The sequence below is a fragment of the Mytilus edulis genome, chromosome 8 (genome assembly GCF_963676685.1).
Source record: "Mytilus edulis chromosome 8, xbMytEdul2.2, whole genome shotgun sequence".
NCBI lineage: Eukaryota > Metazoa > Mollusca > Bivalvia > Mytilida > Mytilidae > Mytilus > Mytilus edulis.
Genome location: NC_092351.1, coordinates 83,235,749 through 83,256,219, shown reverse-complemented (window position 1 = coordinate 83,256,219; position 20,471 = coordinate 83,235,749). Strand labels below are relative to the sequence as shown.

At 32.4% G+C, this 20,471-nt stretch overlaps 1 protein-coding gene across 5 annotated transcripts in view; it reads right to left on the bottom strand.

The window, feature by feature from the left end:
* Positions 1 to 15,677, bottom strand: part of LOC139486448 (leucine-rich repeat-containing protein 74A-like) — a 29,651-nt gene extending 13,974 nt beyond the window's left edge. For 2 of the 5 annotated variants that reach the window (XM_071271328.1, XM_071271329.1), the window contains exons 1-2: positions 15,426 to 15,677; positions 798 to 1,179 (exon numbers count right to left, since the gene is read on the bottom strand). In XM_071271328.1, coding sequence (XP_071127429.1) covers positions 798 to 1,176 — 379 coding nt within the window. In that variant the 5' untranslated portion in view covers positions 1,177 to 1,179; positions 15,426 to 15,677. Of the gene's footprint in view, positions 1 to 797; positions 1,180 to 7,119; positions 7,294 to 15,425 lie in introns of those variants that run through there. The other 3 variants (XM_071271326.1, XM_071271330.1, XM_071271325.1) reach the window with 3 other exon arrangements.
* Positions 15,678 to 20,471: the final 4,794 nt, after the last annotated feature.

Here is a 20,471-nt window from a genome sequence, read left to right as displayed (position 1 = left end):
CATGATTATCGTTAGCAGAAAAATACAGTGTATAGAAAGGTTGCTAAAACCAATTTTACTTCAGTTTGTTTTCCAAACACACCGCATTTCAAAATACTGTTCATTCATCTAATGATTTTTTTTCTAAAGGTATGAATCGCAATTCTAGATCGGCGCACTCCTATATAGTAGGATGGCTAATGCTCTATTTACAAATATACACCCGTAACCACTAAAAACTTATATTAACACACAAAGGAACGTGCCACTAATCCACCAATTCATGATTACAAAGTAAATCAACTCATTACAAAGTAGTTCAACACATTTCTAGACGCTTCTACAGTAAAACTAGAGAACAAGGTACATGCTACACAAGTTGTTACAATAAAATTATTTTTTTTTACAAGATTCAACACATTTTCAAAAGACATTTTTGTCGTCAAGTTTTTGAATATTTTCAATCGTTATTTTGATATCTTAAAGAAAATCATACTCGATATGAAATTGAAATGTAAATGCAGCTTGGTAATGGTATCATTCAAAAACATTGTCAATGAGGCTACTCTACACCGTAGACCAAATGATATAAAAGTTAACAACTAAGGCCTTGAACAATGAGCATTAATTCACCGCGTTCTTTGTTCATTGGTTAACAATGATATATTGGGGTAAAAACTCTAATTTGGCATTAAAATTAGAAAGATCATATCATAGGGGACAGTGTTATATAGATTAGACAAATAAATATGGATAATGGAAATACAAGGTGAGAAGAGGAATTATAACAGATAGAAAATTGAAATGATGCCACTTACCATCAGCCATTATATCATAGCCAGTGAAAGTAAATTCCCTTTTTGGTCTTATCTGTAGCATTTCATCCGGAATCAATCGGGATTTTTCCCGTTTTGTCTTTGTAGTTTGTCGAGAAATTGGCGCAGGCGTAGTTGATGGTGAAGGTTTTGCATTGTTTGTGTCTTTTGGTTTAGCTTTCGAAAGATTAATTGATGCTGAACTCAGAAATAATGAAGCACTTCGATTTCCAATTTGAACAGTTTGTGTTTCCCTTTTTGTGTCCGATGTATTCTGAACCGGAACATTTTGATTTTCATCATGTTTTGAATTTGCATCCTGATTACCAATGTCGTCTGTTTCTCGTCCGTCAAGTTGCTGTTGGGCCGCCTTCATTGCCATTAACTAAAATGAACAAAGACATTTATTTTTATTGAATTGCTGAAAAATTCGATTAGCTAATATATATAAATGATGTTACATGTACTTGTGTTTTATTTATGACGAGAATAACTTAAATGTCTTCTAAAGATGATAATTCATTCGGAAGAAATTTCTAACTGCATCAAATGGTTTATGTTTTTTCTCGAGTAATGTGAAAATTATACTTCTTTATGTGACCAGTATCGCGCATGAAATAACCATTGTTTTTCATAGATGCAAATCTAATCAATTTATTCAAATAATGGTAAATATCTGATTTTCAGATCAAAATTATTACTGTCAGTGACAAATATAAAATATTTAAATCATTGATAATCGATTTCAGTGCTTGAAAGCACAAACCCTAAGATACATATACAAATCTCAAGACATTTGAAATGTACATGTCAACGGCATCACGAGATGAGATTTGATTTACCGTAATAATAGAACGATTCAAACAATAACCGAAGAATTAGTATCAATTAAAGAATGAAGAAAAAACTAAATAAATAAATATTTATCAGATCTTACGTTGAATGTCACATTATTGCTCAAGACATGGTTGTGTTTTAATGGGTGTAGTAGAATTATTTCTTCGATGAACTTAATGATTAATAACTTGCAACATAAAATTCTGACATTTCTTTAAAATATAATGTCTAAATAAAAAAGAACTCATATTGATCTGACTTGATATAAGATATTGTTTTTGGTTTGCATTTAAGGGTCGATGTAGATCGATAATAACAATTTAAGGTGGTACCCAACACTTTTACAAAACTTAATTTGGCTTGTTTAATTTTCATAAAATTTTGTCAAAGTATTTTTACTTTGACACTTTACCAAAAATATAAACATTTTAAAAATTTTGAACCAACCGTTTTGTCAGAAAAATTACACTGGTTATATAGCAAGTTGACAAACACCAATTTTGATCATTGAGAAGCTTAATATTCCTTTTACAGCACAACATAATTAAAACGTTAAGCTGACTTTACAGAGTTATCTCCCTGTAGTATTAGGTCCCACCTTAAAACAATTACATGTATCATCAAAGGCATATGATAGTATCCATCGGTACTCATACTAATATATAGGACTGTTTCCTCCTGATTTATGACAAGGGAATATACAAGGTGTAATACCACCATTGATGTTCCCCTATTAGCCTTTGTTAAAAGTGCACTTTTAAACAAAAATGTGCAGACTTTATCTTTATTTCAAATTAAGAAATACTTGGCATGAGTAAAGTTTTATCCTGTCCAGTACTGTAGAAAAAAAATCACATTACATTTTATTGCATATAAGAAAATAACCATCACTGGAAGTTAACCAATCTAATTTCTCCTCTTATTTAATCTGTGTACAAGGTTTAGTAACCATGTAACCTCAAGTTTAGAAAATATTCTATAGAAATCCCAAATAATATATAACATTTGTTTGTGGCACATAAATGTTTTACTGAAATGAAATGTAGGATTAATTACCTACAACTGTCAATACAAGGATTTTTTTTTTTACCTATCTTGGTTGAGTTTAACATGTTACAAATGTAAAAGAAGTATGTTTTAAGGGCTGACCTCAACTTCCCGATTCCTAAACTGTGGTATAGCAGAACAACTTTGGACAAAATGTAAGGCAGCAACCATTTGATTTTCTGGGGGGGGGGGACAATTTTTTTCTTTCAATTTTAGCATTACATATAGTGGCAGCTGAGGGTGAAACAAACAATTTTTTTTCTCAGAATCAAAAACAAATTATTTTTTTCTCCAAAAACTGGAAACTTTTTTTTCCAAAAAAAACCATAGCCCCCCCCCCCCCCCCCCCCCCAGAAAATCAAATGGTTGCTGCCTAAGCATCAAATGAAAAGCTGAAAAAGTTTTTTTTGTAATCATTTTAAATTATTATTTATATATACTTTTAGCTATTATTATTATTACCCAAATAATATCAGTCGTCTTATTCCGCCGATCTCCGACTAATCTACGATTGCTGAGATACCTTGATTAAGCCGCTAGAGAGCGCCAAATATTTCTACGTGTATTATTTTTGTTGTTGCTGTTGTCATGTTCATTATAAGTGTTGCCATTATTTTTATGTGTTTTTAAAACAGCTATATTTGTTTGTATCCAACGTGGAAAAGTTGCACAATATATGTGAAAGAAGACATTCTTTAAAAGATTTTTAAATTATATAAAAGCCCTAAACCCCATAATGTAAACCTATTCGCCGATATTTATGAAGCGGTGAAACAAAATTAGTAAAGGAAATATTTTGATATGTTTGGTAAAATCGCTAAACATTGTGTATACAATAAGGTCACCACACCCTGATCTCATTATATATGTCAATAAGTGGAGTGAAAAATAATAGAAAATAATTTTATTAATGAATTTATGGCAAGTGCTCATATCTGTTAGACATTAAAAAGCTAGGGTCAATTTAGACAATTGTAAAATATACTGAACAACAGATATTTGAACTGAATTTTAATGTGCGTATTGTTATGCGTTTACTTTTCTACATTGGCTAGAGGTATAGGGGGAGGGTTGAGATCTCACAAACATGTTTAACCCCGCCGCATTTTTGCGCCTGTCCCAAGTCAGGAGCCTCTGGCCTTTGTTAGTCTTGTATTATTTTAATTTTAAATTAGTTTCTTGTGTACAATTTGGAAATTAGTATGGCGTTCATTATCACTGAACTAGTATATATTTGTTTAGGGGCCAGTTGAAGGACGCCTCCGGGTGCGGGAATTTCTCGCTACATTGAAGACCTGTTGGTAAACTTCTGCTGTTGTTTTTTTCTATTGTCGGGTTGTTGTCTCTTTGGCACATTCCCCATTTCCATTCTCAATTTTATTTGACACATTTTCCCCCTTTTTTCTATTTTTCTTTATCAATTTATTTTATTTTTTGCGAGAAAAGGGAATCAACATGATAAAACGAAATTACGTTTAATTAGGAAAACGAATACCGATAAAAAGACCAAGAACACCATACATTTTAAGCACTAAAACGGTTATAACATAAAACTGAATGCAAGTCTAAAAATATTTAACATGCATAATTAAACACATTACTGTGAATACAAATATTCTCGGCTCGAGTCTTCTTTTTGTCATCCCTATTTTATGTCATTAATATCGCTTAATCTTTTACGACAAGTGAAATTCTAGGGTTTTTTTTATGACTTCCCGCGTTTACTAGGTGGCGGGATTTAGAGCACGTTGTACAATACCATTGACGTTCAGTATACCGGTATTGCAACAATTTTAATCGTTCAGTATAAATGCACTGGGATCGGTACCTTTAAACAAATTAAGAAAATATCACAAAATCTTTAAACAAATGTTTTCATTTTGACGTAAACTGATTTTCTTTCAATGCTAAGCATATACTTTGTTTACATTTATTTATATAAATATTTTATTTTATTAAGTATGAAGTCAAGAAATAGTGTTAAAAGTTAGCCTTCTTAAGTTTTAACATGCGATAAAATACGATATGCCGAATTTTGATATGATTTAAAGAAACATCATACTGCCTTAAAACATTGTATTGTTACATTAAAATTGCATGTCATTTTACAAAATGAAAATTTTAATTTCAATTGTGCTCTTATTTTTTTATAATCTACTCCGTGCTTTAATAACTGAAAAACATTGACAACGTCAAATTGTAAACTAAACTATTTACTATCTATTTTATTAATTCAAAATTGTTTATAAAGGTCGACCTCGAGGTCCGAGAGAATAACTTAATTTAAAAAACAGATGACAATTGAACTAATATCCCGATGTCTCTTGTAGAAAGATTGTCACGCTCTCTGCACAGAACGAATCCTTGCGACAACTCTTTTAAGGGTCTTTATGTAGCCTGTTGCAAGGCAAAATTTTCTCTATATATATTCCCCAATATACCCTCTTTTTCCAGTGGCTAGCATAATATACCCAATGTTCATCCCAGATGGCCTCTGTTACTGGACCTGTCTATTGTATGTGTTTGATCTCGTCCTAAATATGCATGAAATATATTGCCACAAGACGTTTAGCAACCAACAATCAATCAATAATCAATAACTTTGCAAAAATGCATATGTTGTACTACAGTAGGGCATGCAGAGAGTGACCGGACTAGTTAGATTTTTTTTTTCGAAAAGATTTATTGGTGTTTAACGCCACTTTTAACACTTTTATGCTATTTCGTGGCTATCAGGTTTTTTTTTGTTTTTGGAGGAAGCCGGATAGATGTGACCTTTATGATATTGATTGATTGATTGTTGGTTGCTTAACGTCCAGTGGCAAATATTTCATGCATATTCAGGACGAGACCTTTATGATAAATTGACTATATAATATTCATAATATAATTACAAAGTATACGTGTTGTACTGTTACAACACTGTCCCAGGTTAGGGGGGGGGTTGGTATCCCATTAACATGCTTATCCCGGCCACATTCTGTATGTATGTGCCTATTTCAAGTCAGGAGCCTGTAATTCAGTGGTTGTCGTTTGTTATTATATATTCGATTTTTCGTTCATTATTTTGCAGTAAGTTTTCTCGTTTGAACTGTTTTACATCTGTGGTTTCTGTGCCTTTTATAGCTGACAATGCTGACCTATAACTAATTGATATCATGTGGAATGTTATCTCATTGGCAATCATATCATATCATCTTTTTATATAGATAAGAAGATGTGGTATGAGTGCCATCCAAGTCATAATTTGTAAAAGTAAACCAGTAAAGGTCAAAATACGCCTTCAACTCGGAGCCTTGGCTCACACCGAACAGCAAGCTAATAAAGGGCCCCACAAAATAACCAGTGTTATCCCATTCAAAAAGGAAAACCAACGGTCTAATCTATATAAATAAAAACGAGAAACATTTATGAACCACATCAACAAAGGAACATCAGGTTTCTGACTGATTAGGACAGGTGCAAACAAATGCAGCGGGTTTAAACGTTTTGATAGGTCCAAATGTACCAACCTTCACCCTTACCTGAGACATTAGTGTAACAATGGTGTAACATATATGGATGCTTCACCAAGACCTAACAGAAGCTTGATACCCTCCTATGGCATTATGCAATGGGGCAAATCACGTATAATTTACAAACACAACTTGATAATGGTATAATGCGTTACTGTGCGACTCGGAGTGGGAGCCGGTTTAGCAGTTTCAAAACACTCTCCAAATGTATAACTCTACGTTGTTTTAAACCTAAAGTTCGGAACACTGGGTTCATAGCACTCCCAAAACCCGTGTTCCAAAACACTCGTTATTAAAGCGATGAATACACATCATGATTAAGCCTCTGCTGTCAGCTGCGTTTTAGTTGACTGCATTACCGATGGTTTTCGAGTAAAAAGCTGTTTTCTATATTGCTACGTGTATTTTTTAATGATTAATTTTTCGAATCATTTTTTAAAAACAAATTTTATACAATATCCCGTCGCAAGTTATTATTGCAGCCTTCTGTTGTTGTTTCACCAGCAAGTTCATGTATATCTTTTATTTTGGTATTGCTAGTACATACATACATGTACACAAAAAAATGGTCAAGTTACTTACTAGTAACTGTTTAAACATTTGATTTGCATTAACAACAGAAGGGATTGTACACTAGATATAACAAGTCAACATAAGAGACGTCCTCTCCTTATACAAATATAAACAAAAAACATTTAATAATGACAACAAGTAGTCAAGTTACTAATGGTAGCGTGATTTGAAAAGTTTAACAAAATGGCACCCTCTTCCTAAATATTTTTAGAATGACATAAATAAAGTATACTTCGACATATTTTTTTTTAATTCAATATCACGCAAATAACATTAGCAAATAAAAGGCCTGCAGACAGGTTTATAGATCTTTTCGAAGTATGGTCAAACTAAAAAATAAACAACGTGTTTACCTTATTTCCCATCTTGATACTTTTCCTAATCCGAAACTTCGGATATGTGAATACAATTATCTTCTTTTCTTCCTAATGCACTGTCAATGACTGTCGTTCAGCAGTGTATAGTTTACATGAACTACCCTAATCAAATTTGAATTTTAACTTGTTGATCAAGGGATTTAACCTGTTAAATCACTTCTGTTCTACTTTGAATAGTCGAATTACATTGTAAAAGTCACAATTTTGATATTAGCTTTAGATTTTTTAAGTAACGAGGTCTTTATTTTCAGATAATTGGTTTGAATGGAAATTGAATGCACTACAAAATTACTCTTTAAACTCAAGATTTAATGGGATATATTTAAAAGTGTCATTTTTGATAATAATTTAGATATTACTAATATGACACGACAGCTTTTATGAATGACATACTTTAATGGCTGTTGAATAGGTAAATTTCAATATACTTATGTTTTATCATTTTAGTAAGTGTAGGTACTATATTTGTACAAACTAACATAGAGTATAAATTTACCACATTGATTGAAAAATTCACCTAGTTTTACCTAAGTGTGTCTATACATCATCTAGACCACCGCATTCTCCGTGAGTTTATATTGCACATAGCCTGAGGGCTCCAGGGGGTCTTGAAGATCCGCCCCACCCCTTTTGTGGGAAAAACTTGGTTGATTGTACTTTTTGAGAAACGTTTGCGTAAAATACAAAAGAGTCAGTCGTAAATCGGAGGGAGGGAACGTAAAGTCCATACCACCTTCCCTCTTTGCTCGACAGAAAAACAATGGATATCATTTATTTATGATTATATAACGATTTTTGCAACATCAAATCGTCCAAATTTTGTACGACTCGCTTTGCTCGACGGAATATAATCATTTTGAATACATCTTCCACTCCTTGAAAAAATCCTTGATCCACCAAGGGGTGATCTACCTCATTTTCCCAATGAACTTTTAATTTTGTTTTATTGTTCATGTAAATACGTCAAATATAATCGTTTTTGCTTTTTCACATGTTACATTTGGTGTACTGAGTAATCACTGTTTTAAAGGCTGCAGGTATGATACAGAAAGCCATGTTGGACAAAATATGAACTTATGCAAATTCCGTGTCTGAAGACAATTTCTACAAGTATGTTGGAAAATGGAAGCTTCAGTAAAATGTAAATGTATTGGCATTTTAAGTTGAAACCATTGTCCTATATATGCATTATTTCTTTATCGCTATTTAGTCCAATCCGAGGAAAAAACAGTTACAAAGATGTCAAATGTCACAAAACAAAAGGTCATCAGCAATGAAATGGTGTAGAAAAGGTTTGGAAATGTTTTATTTGATGTGTTAACGATTATCATGGTTTAAATATATCTTTACAAAAAGGTTGTATGCACAATACAATGTTTGAATAAGGTCCCAGATAGTACTGACTGGTTTAGAAGTTGTGTAACTTATTCGGAAAGGAATAAATAACTATAAGGTGTATTGTATCTGCCTAGCTGCTTTCGCCATATTACCGAATTTATTTTTGAGATAAAAAAGATGATAAGAGAATTGCATTATATTTTGTTATTTCATTTAAACTTTGTTGATTTCCTGATCTTATCAAATGTTTTATTCTTATATAAATTGTATTGATCAGCACTTCACCAGAACAATACCGTAAATTATAAATATAGTAGATTAAGTGGATAAAGAAGCATTAGTGTCTGAATTAGTACATATTTAAATATACAGTGAAACCTGACTAAACCGAATCCTGTATAAAACGAAAACATGTATAACCGAAACATGTTCGCAAGCACTAAATTTCATCAAATACTGTGCGTTTTGAACTTGATAAAACCAGAGACGTATTATATGTCTCTAATAAAACCGAAAAATTGGCTAAAACCGAAAAAAATCTCAAGTCCCGAAGAGGTTCGGTTTAAACAGGTTTCACTGTATTAGGTAACCTCAATACTCTTTGACAAGAATGATTGGATAACAAGATTAACGTCTGCTACAATGGGTCACATTTTGTCAGTGTTTATTTATAATTATCCAACTATTTGAGAAAATCTAACAACAAACATATTTCGATTAACAAGAAAAGTATCAGTGGTAATATGATAGTATGATCGCTTTGAAATTATGCTGGAAGAAGTGAGTTCGTGTGTAGAAATCTAGAAGCTGTAATACTACCAAACATGATACATCACATCCGCTTTCACACAAAAAAGGGTCGAAAGGATACTTCCTTGAAACGAAAACTCAGCTTGTCAGTCTAATATAAAGTATATGGTATATGTATAGCTAAAATTGAGAATGGAAATGGGGAATGTGTCAAAGAGATAATAACCCGACCAAATAAAAAACAACAGCAGAGGGTCACCAACAGGTCTTCAATGTAGCGAGAAATTCCCGCTAACTCGCATGTTTCGGACTAAATATGTGTGTACTACTTGCCGCTGGACATTACTAGTTCATCTTTCAAGCAATTATCAACTTGTTAATTATCTACATGGAAATAACTATTAGTATTGTATAGTCTACAATAAAATCTTATTTCCGAGGTGTCTTATAGTGCATGCGACTTTTTAAAAGCCCCAAAGAACCTTAATCTGAACAAAACGCTTATACTGTATTTCGAATCAGATTCATTTTCTCCTGTGTTGAGAACAAAGCGACCTTTCAATGACTGATCTAAAATATAACATCAAAATAATGAAAAAAAAATTTTTTTTTTTTAAACTGACAAAAACATGCAAAAAAAATGCAGGTTCGAGCGTTTTTTAAACTATAATAACATATTGAGTCGGTATGTTTCTATCTCGGCCGTTTTCGTGATACTAGTAATTACACAATTTGAACTTTGTGATACACTTTTGTATATTTTGTTACCTTTTTAGAAGCTAATCTAAACAGTTGTCAATATACTTACCGATAAGATCTATAATAGGCCATATTAGTTTTCAATGTTTTAGAAGTTATTTCACTTTTAAAGAAAATACAAAGCGGACGATCTGATTGTATATTTTATTCAGTTTTGTAAGAAAATATACTGTTTACTTTTAAATCGTTTATTTCAAATTTACTTCAGACACCTAATTACAGGTGCGAAATAGTATGCACATTAATTGATACTTTAAACGGACTGGTGCAATTTAGTTTGGCGTATTTCATGACGTATATGAGGGGAATAACACGCCTTTCAAGGACGTGGGCTATAAGGAATAAAATGTTAAAATGTGGGGTATATTGGGTAAAAGAATTAAATTTCGGAAATATTGGAAAACAAGTTGGATCTAAGGAAAAGAAGGAAAAAATAGTGGGAAAAGGAGAAGGTGAGAGATACAAGCAAAAAATACTCTAAAAAGCGAGATTGAAAACCCCGCGTCACCCTCGTCTTCGGAAAAAGAAAAAAAAAGTTAAAAAGACACGTCTTGTTAAAGTATATATTACATATACTATCATTAAACGTTCGTAGGTGTAAATGAACATCTCAATACCTATGCAAATATTGACATGAAAAAAAATCTAAACTGTCGTCATTCAAATTAAATATTTAAATACATTTTATCGGTTTGAGATGTACATGGGTTACAAATTGCACTTTAAATACAATAAAATCAAATCTACCTTTGAAAAGGTATACTCGAGATTGTGTTTAAGTACTTATCTTTTTCAAGTATACTGCAATTCAGCAAGTTATTCATCGAGATGACAGTGATTAAAATAAGAGGTAAACACTCCCGTGGGTCTAAATGGGGGTTCCTTCATTTCTGTAATCTTTATGTGACGAATTAAGCCATTTTCATTATCCATTTTTCTTTGTGCCATAGATACTTGAGGACAGGACAATTTTTTTCCCTACCTCTTTTTTCCAAAATGTATTATTCTTTTTTTTTTTATTAATTTCAATAATATTCGCGTTTTCTGTATTATAACAACATAAATATACAAAAATAGATTATATTTGCTATTTACTATCAATTCCACAGTCTTTACTAATATATAGTAAATAGCAAATATATAAATAAACGGATCTTGGAAAAAGGGGGAGGGTAAACAAAAATTGTACTGTCCCCAAGTACCTATGAGTTGTGTCAATTGTTCTCTTTTCTTTATAAATTGCCCATAAATATCTATTTTCTATTCTTCATTTTGTGTAACACACTATTATTCTCTATTGTTTGATTTCGAATTCTTTCATTTGCCCATTATAACATATTCTGTTAACCCCATCAAAACCCTCACATGATACTTACAAAATATATCAACTTTAAAAGAGAAAGCTGATGTTTGTTTGGCAATGGATAAGATTTGTTTACATGTTCATTGCTTAGCAGTAGATTTGTTTGTAGGAATGAAGCACAAAAAGGTTGCATGTCTGTTCCTGTTACGAAAATGTGCATCATGATGGGGTTTCAGAATTGGCCCCAAAAAGAACATACGGGAAATATTTTTCGTTATTTTTAGCCCTTCAACAATGACTAACTTGAAGATGACTTGTTTCCCTTTTCGGTTACGGGGAAATATGAAGATATTTAACTTCTGAAAGTCGTAGAGCTGTGCAAAATGAAAAGAAGGGAAAATTTATATAGTCTAACACTTGATTTTGTCAGGTTCTTATATTGACACCCCCTTTTAAATTTTACCTTGATACTGTTGTTGGTAAATTTATGTTTTATAAAATTTGAATAAAACTTAAAGAAAACATCCTTTCATATATACGGTTTGCATCATACGAAAATGGAGGAAACACACCAAAGGCATTATAAACAAATGCAATTTAAAGATAAACAACGCTTTTAATTCAATTTAATTTAATACAAACATATTTATCAATAGTGGATTGGGAAACACGTTTTGCAAATTATATTAATCCCTTTCCACTTTGCGGTACGAGTGCTGCCTTGTAGCGGCATTAGCTTGCTCTTTTTCGAAATCAACAATGGTGTCTTTAACGTGCAAGAAATATGGCTCTCTCTTAACACGGGTCAGCCATTTATCGTCCCCTTCCGACGGACTATCATCGTTTCCTGGAGACCATACTCGCAAATGGTGTCAAGGGAGAGTCGAAAATTCAGTCCTTGATATTTTCATTCCGGGCGTGAATCGAACCAGGAACCTTTGTGTTAGTAGTCCAACGCATTAACCATTACACCACGGCTCTCAATAGCGCTTTGACCCCATCCCCTCCTCCCCCAAAAACAACCAATCAAACTCTCAACAAAAATTACACAAAAAATGCGCATTATGGCTCTTACCAATAATTGAAAAGGGTAAGTAATTCCTGCTTTTCAATTTTCATTTGTGCATTTGTAATTTAGCTTTTGATTATTGTTCTTTATTGTGGACCGATATTCTTAGGTCCAAGACCACAATTATTTCGTAGTGCATTTCTTTTAGAACATAAATGAAAATAAAAAAAAATCCCACCTGCGCTTTCTCAAAGAAATGTTTACAGTGTGTTGTACTACTTTTGGGACAAATTATATCAAAATTATAGAAAACTTCATCGGCTCTAACTCAAAATATGGACAATTCAGGGCCGTAACTACCTATGAGGCAGGGAAGGCAACTGCCTCCCCTGAATTTTCTACACAAATGTTTTTTTTTTAAGTAAAACAATAAAATATTGACAATATGTACACGAAGAACTTGAATTTATATTATAAACAACACAAGTTAACAGTTTTAACAGTGTGACCATGATACGTGATATGTCTGTCATTTTTCGGATTTTTGATCGAAAGTAAACCGTTTCAGTATTTGTTTTATTTTCTTTTTCGTGTGGCCGTCCGTGTGTTATTCAGTATTGAGGGGGTCAGTATTCGTATGAGAACACATATGAAACTATGTTTTCGATAATTTTGAATGAAAGACTAAACTATTTTCATTTATTTGGGGCTCAATTATTTAAGCAGAGGAAGTTCCCTTTGTGTTGTGAATCTTTTAAGATATCGGAAATTCGTTACCGGCTGAATCAGCTGTTGGATCGTTTTTTAAGTTTCCCGATCGTACGAGAACATTATGGTCAATGCCTTAGTAGGTGAACACTCCCATTCGTTGTAGCAGGGACTTTCTATACTAAGTATATACTAGACTAGTATAGAAAGTCCCTGGTTGTAGTTATATACGTCTGTTCAGCTTTCAACATTATTGAAATTCAAGATCCTCGATAAAAAAGAATATCTTGCGTTTTATAATCTTGCTTTATATGTTTTTTTAACTTACCAGTTTATAAAAAAATATCTTTAAATATAAACACAGATAATAATTGTTTGCATGAAAATTGCTCCAAGGATCCAGCAAGCGAAAACTGATCTTTCAAAAGTAAGGAAATCGAAGGAAAACGGGTAATTTTAGTCATATCATTTGAGAAAAAAAAATCCACAGTCACAATGTATTTAATGTTAACAATTATAGGTCAAAGTACAGCCTTCAAGACGGAACTAGCCTTGGCTCTACCCGAACAGCAATCTCAGCTTGTTTTTGCTTAAAAGTTGCTTCCAGGTTCAAGCAATACTGGTGTTTCTTAAAGTAAGGAAATCGAAGGGAAACGGGTAATTTTTAGCCAATGACTGAGAGAAAAAAAATCGGCGGGGGGCTGCGCCCCCTACCTTCTATCAAAGGGGCTCAATCAGCGGCCCCCAAACCCCTGCGTCCCCTGAATTCGAACCCTAGTTACGGCCCTGCAATTTTATGTTTAGGGCATCTTGAAATCTTTTAACAGCTTCCGAAGTGCTGATTTTTAACCTTTTTCAGCTGGACCAAATCACTACTTTCCTTTAAAATTCTGGACCCAAATTTTTTTACAGTGTAATTTCACCCCTTACTTGCAATTTGAGGCATTAAACATGGAGAAATAAATTTGGAAGGGGTATAAAAATAAATGGCAAGTAACCCACTGTCAATACTAGGGTCTATGAACAACGAAAATCGACAATTGTGGTCTCGGACCATATATAACGACAATAGCAGTTATTATAAGTTTTGATATCTTTGAAAATCTTGAAAGCAAAATATCATAGAAAAAAATAACAGAAAGACGCTTCGATGTCTAAATCATTTAGTAATAGTTGTAAAATTAGGTAATAGTTTTGTAACCATAATAAGTCGTTTAAGTGATTATAATTATTTTTGGGTTAAAGGATTATATTAACACATGTTACAGAGCGATTATAGGTCAAGAGGATTCATTAGAAATATCCAGTTACATCATTATTGTTATTGAACACGTAAATTAACATCATTATTGTTATTGAACACGTAAATTATCTACTACATAATTATACATCTATTAAAATGGGCAAAAACGTAATATATTCAAAAGGAATTAAAAGATACTCTGAGAGGTGGTGCTTTGATATAGCAACCATATATAATAAGTACAAAATAAACGCATCATAGATACCAGGATTAAAATTTTATATTTACGCCAGACGCGCGTTTCGTATACAAAAGCCTCATCAGTGACGCTCGAATCAACAAATGTTTAATTAAAAGGCCAAATAGAGTACAAAAACGATACATTGTGTACCTATATACTATATATAGGTATATTTTCAAAAATACAGACGAGTAGCTATACGATACATGTAAATTCTCCAAAGTCGAAAATTATTGAGTAGAATAAATTTATCTCAAACTATCAAAATTATAAGATTAACCATCTATATAGTTGTTTACTTCTGGTGGAGAGTTGTCTCATTGGCATTAATACCACATCATCTTATTTTTAAATCAATTAAATCAACGCTAACCAGATTCAAAGAGACAATATATCACGAGATTCATGACTGAGGACAAGTTTTAGAATCATTATGTTTGAGTGGACTTTTTTGAACCAATTAATATAATTATGTACTTCTTTGTTTCTTTTTTTTTTTTTACTTTTTTTTTTTTTTTTTTTTTGCTTTATCAAAACTCTCAAAACATTTACAGCGAGTCTTTTTTTTATAAATAGTGATCTGGAAATTTCTTGTTTGTTAAAGGATTATCGCCTGGTTTTTTTTGGGGGGGGGGGGGATTGTTTGGGGGGTAGGGGGGTATTGTTATAATTGTATTGTTATACTTTTTTAGCAAACATCGGTTAAAACGCTTGACCGAATAGTTATTACAAAACTGTTTGTTTTAAGATGCTTCCAAAGTAAAAAAAAGTATTAATGTGAAACAAATTATAAACATGTTGCCTTGTTGACTGTATTTAAAATATTAAACATTCTGTTTAGTATAACTTTTTTTATGACAAAACATTTCTGGAATACAATTAAGACTTTATAATTTAACAGAATACATAGAATAACAATATGTAAACTTACCGCAAATTAGAGATTCCCGAAATACTGATTACAGTGACCACCAAAATTCAAACTGCACGAATAATTCAAGAAATATCCAATTCAAATGCTATATCTATAAATTTTATCATGTATGTTTAAGTCACTATGAAAAATTGTTTTACATAAATCTCTTGAACAAATGGTCTTTGATAAATTAAAATCACCGATAATTCTATTTATTAACTTAGATTAAATTCAAAGTGGGCATTCGGACAGATTAATTTTTTATATGTATTTAACGGTAAACAATAGTATTTGTTAAGGCTAAGCTAAGTGTACCGTATTGGCCATTTAAAACAGGATGGAATACTGACAAGTATACATAATTGGTTTGTGAAGAAGACATTTTAATCTTAATTTAATGCTTCAATCAAGCGTCAAATAAGTTTAATCTAATTTATTCTAAATTACTTTAAAACAGAAAAAGGAATTCAAATTTAAATTTAAATTAAATTGCCGGAAGCTTTAGTAGGATAATACTACATGTATCTTTAAAAAAAGCCATTCTTTTTAATGTAATTTTAAAAATTTGGACCTCACCAGTCCTGTTCGACATTTTTTAACAACTTTTCATGATTTGAAACAAGAAGGCATTTATATATTCGTAATTATCGCAAATAGCGAGGAAATGACGTACGTTTCAACTGTTAATTTGAAACGTTGTTAAGATTTTGAACAATTAGTTTACTGTAATTCAAAACGTTGAAATTTTTAATCACAGACACATTACGGACATTACGAGGAAATTTATTCTCTTTTTTGTTATGGATGGTGAAAATTTCTCCAAAAACGTTGAAATGTAATAATCATATTTCATAATCGTTGATCATCTCACCGAGATTGATCAATGATAATCTGTTTCTCACTATTTTACCTATGACGACGTTGTCAATTCATTGACAACGGGCAAGTGCGCCCGTAATTTCTGCCAATAATTTTTTCACATCACTCGACTGTGCTGAGAAACGAAATTATCAGTCAGCAAGATAAAAGAAAAATTTCGTAAGATGGTTTGTTTTATTTATTCTCATCAGACTCAGAAGCCGAGTCGTCTAGAATGTCCAACTACTGTATCGCTAGCCTGTCAACACTGCGGAGGCTGTTTAACCACGAACATGACAGGTGCGTTCAACTTCAATCTTAACATTCGCCTCAACTCGGCCGATTCCGTACCCTCATCTTACGATAGAAGGAGAGAAGCGGATTCTACCGAGGATTGCCGAATGCAATCTTAATTGACTAAGAGTGTCAGTTTCCTACCGAAGGTTGGTGATTCTCTTCGAGTATTTCCGTGTTCCTCCATCAATAGAAAGTGACCTTTATGCAATATCCAAAAATGCCGAAAGTGGCGCTTAGCACCAATAAATCAAATTATTAATTTTATGTTATACATGAATTCAGGAAAACATGAACAATGTAATAGCTTATTCCTAACATTTACGGTAAGATTTTTGAATAATGAATATTTGATCACCACATAAACAGTTACAATCAAACCAAGTACCAACAGTTTGTTTATCTTTTCTTAAGTAAATTTAAATTTACCAAAGGAAAATAAACTCGGTCCAAAGAAAATTACACGTTTGAATGTAATATCGTTCGGCTGATATTAAATTAAGTTCAATTCTTTTCAGTTTGTTGTTTGATCATAACAAAAATGATGAACAAAGTTATACTAGGTTTAAATTCCTTCATGTTAAAATAGGCCTTTAGTATATGTAGATTGCATTGTTATCACGAAATAATACGAGTTGCAACTTTTCTATAGACCCTGTTATTGCAACTATATACAATGTAAAATTCGAATAGATACATTGCAACTGTATAAACATGTTATGAAAACCTGATATGTTTTAGATAAACATATAGCGCACGCACTCATTAACATACACATTCATATATATCAAAGAATTTTAATTTTGTTATTACCATAGGCGGATCCAGGGGGCCTGGGGTGGGGCCGGGGCTCCCCCTTTCATGGGGAAAAAATGGTTGATTATATAGGGAATCATTGAAGCATGACTAGAGCCCCCCTATGTCAGTCACCCCCCCCCCCCCCCTCTCCCCTTAGGAAAAGTTCTGGATCCGCCACTGATTACTAGTACATAAACAATATATTAAGATATCTCTCTATTTCCTGATTCTAGATATACACCAATCTATCAAGACTGGTACGCTTTTGCAAAAAAAAAACTGTTTGCATTAACCTAGATTCGTTTTTTTCTTAAGATATTTATAATATTTTTATAGGGTAAACCTACGAAGAAGCATAACACAAAATTAGGTACAATGTAGAGCTACTAGTATCACGAAGAACGACTACTAGTTTCCGTGTTGACCCCAATGAAAAAGGAAGCCATAATTGAGAATAATGAAGTACGTGCCTTATTCATTTCTTTGAAGATTTATGCATTAATATTACGAAACTAAAGGTTATTATTATAACATGAAATTTTTCATATCCGACTCCTTATCAGCCTTTGGTCAGGATGTCAGCCCGAAAGCCGAAAGGCTCGAGGGACGATATAGACCATGTATTTTCCTGATTCTTAATCTTTGTTATCCCACTTTGTTGTTTTACACCAAAAAAAAAAAACCGTACCATTGAGGTGTTTTTTTTCTTCTGGTAATTACCGAATGACGTCGAAGTGTCATGATAAAGTTAGAGAAAAGCATGCGATAATAACGCTGCGATAATAACCGGAAGTAGTTGATATAAAACGGAAGCAGTTGATATAATCCGGAAGCAGTTGATAACAAAAGTCAAATCACACGGCTAAAACAATTCTTCAAATTTAGTGAATAAATATATGTACATATTATAGTGCATTTCTTTCTAACACAAACGATACAAACGGCTAAGCGAGCACATGTTTTGATCATTTCTTTCAAACATACGCTTGCAAAGTTTACATACACTTTGACAATCTATGCACACGCTAAAAATGCGTGTGCAATTTGTCGTTTGTTAGTACAAACGCTACATTTGTTTCTAACTTTAACATTTGTTTCTAACTTTAACCTGATTAAACGAAGTATTTGTTTCTTGGTTTGTAAAAAAAATGTTTACCAATATCATGTGCATACATTATTGAAAGTTCAAACAGGTTCAGTAAAGACTAATCAAACAATGTATTTGTTTCTACTATTGTAGCGTTTAAAAAGAGCAACAACAAACGCGAGACAGCGTTTACAAAATTTTGGTTAGAAAGAAATGCGGCCTTAGTTTTATTATGGGGTAAAATTATACCATTATTTTTTTCAAGTATATGATAAGTTTAGATTATTACATGGCATTTTTCATATCAGACCCTTTATCGGCCCAAGGTTATGATATCAGCCCAAGAGCCGCAGGCTCGAGGGCTAATATCATGAACGAGGGCCGATAAAGGGTCTGATATGAAAAATGACATGTAATTATCTTTTTATCATATACTTCAGCAGAAGAAATACAGACAAGAACTATTAAAAATTATTTTTGTTTCAGATAATACTAACAGCCAACAACCAAAAAAAATCTTAACTTTAATTCTTTTTATTGATATTACAAGCATTTTATTTATCTTGTCACAACAATTATCATGTTCTTCAATAATATTGTTACCTCATTTATGTCTTTCAAAACATATTTAACTTAAATCTTTTTTGCTCCTCAAACATTTTGTGAAAAGTCTTATCACTTGCCGTTTTCCGCGTTCTTTTGTCGTTTAAAACAAATTTCCGGAAATGCACGAAGTTGCATGTGATAAACGTCACGGAAATTAACGGAAAGGCATGTAATAACATTCCGGAAGCAGTCAATAAAGGTACCTTTATCAGCCCGCTATGGAGTTTCTTAGGAATCTGGTCAATAAACCTAGTAATCCTTTCATAGCCTTTTGATATTTTCCAGTGTTATTGAACTGTAAAATTTTAGTAATATTTTATACAAGCATATGATAAAATACGATATATATATGTGAGGGTCATTCCATTTCATATATGGTCCGAGTAAAGTGTGCTAGTGATCTAATATACTATATATATGAGGTCAGTAAATCCTTTATGGGGTTCGAGCGAAGTAAGCTAGTGATCTAATAGGATATATATGAGGTAGTAAATTCCATACGGGTTCGAGTAAAGTGTGCTAGTGTACGGTGACCTATCGTTGTTAATTTCTGTGTCATTTTGGTCTCTTGTGGAGAGTTGTCTCATTTGCAATCATACCACATCTTTCTTTCATAGTGACCTTATATGATATAAATGAGGTCAGTTAATTCTATATGGAGTGAGAGCGAACCCTACATGGAATTTACTTATCTCGTATATATTAGTACACTGTGTAACGAATTTATCTTACCGATTATCTTAACATGTGGCATTTAGACTAGTGGCTCTCCAAAGTCACCAAGTTACCAAGTTTTCAATATAAAGAACATACTTCCTCTGATCTAAAAATCAAAAATGTCAAGATGGATATTCAATATCTAGTGCAATGCATTCTTATAATTCGTTTGATATCTGTTTTGTTAGTTTGTTAGTTTGTTAATTTGTTTGTTTGTTTTTGGTGTTTGTGTTTGTAGTATGTTTCTCTTTGTCACCAATTTAATTTCATATTTTATGTTTATAAGTATACTGATGAAGGTCTGGATCGGGGTTTACAGAATAGAGAATAATGGTCGAAACAATATAAAGAATAGATTATAATAGATTATAATAGGGTGCTAAAATATAAAGAATAGAGAGTAATGAGGAAAACATATACAGAACAGAGAAAAATGGTCTAAAACATTAAAAGAATAGCGAAATTGAAAGACCTCATCCAGACAATAACTGATCGTAGTATCGAATTTTACAGTGTCATGTTTTATAAGAAATGGTCGAGTTACAAAAAATATGCAAGGCGATCAAGATAAACGTACTATTTATATATGTATGTACCTGTCCAAAATCAGGAGCCTGTAATTCAGTGGTTATCGTTTTTTTATGTGATACATATTTGTTTTTCGTTCATTTTTATGGCCCCGCAACGAAATTGTCGGTGCT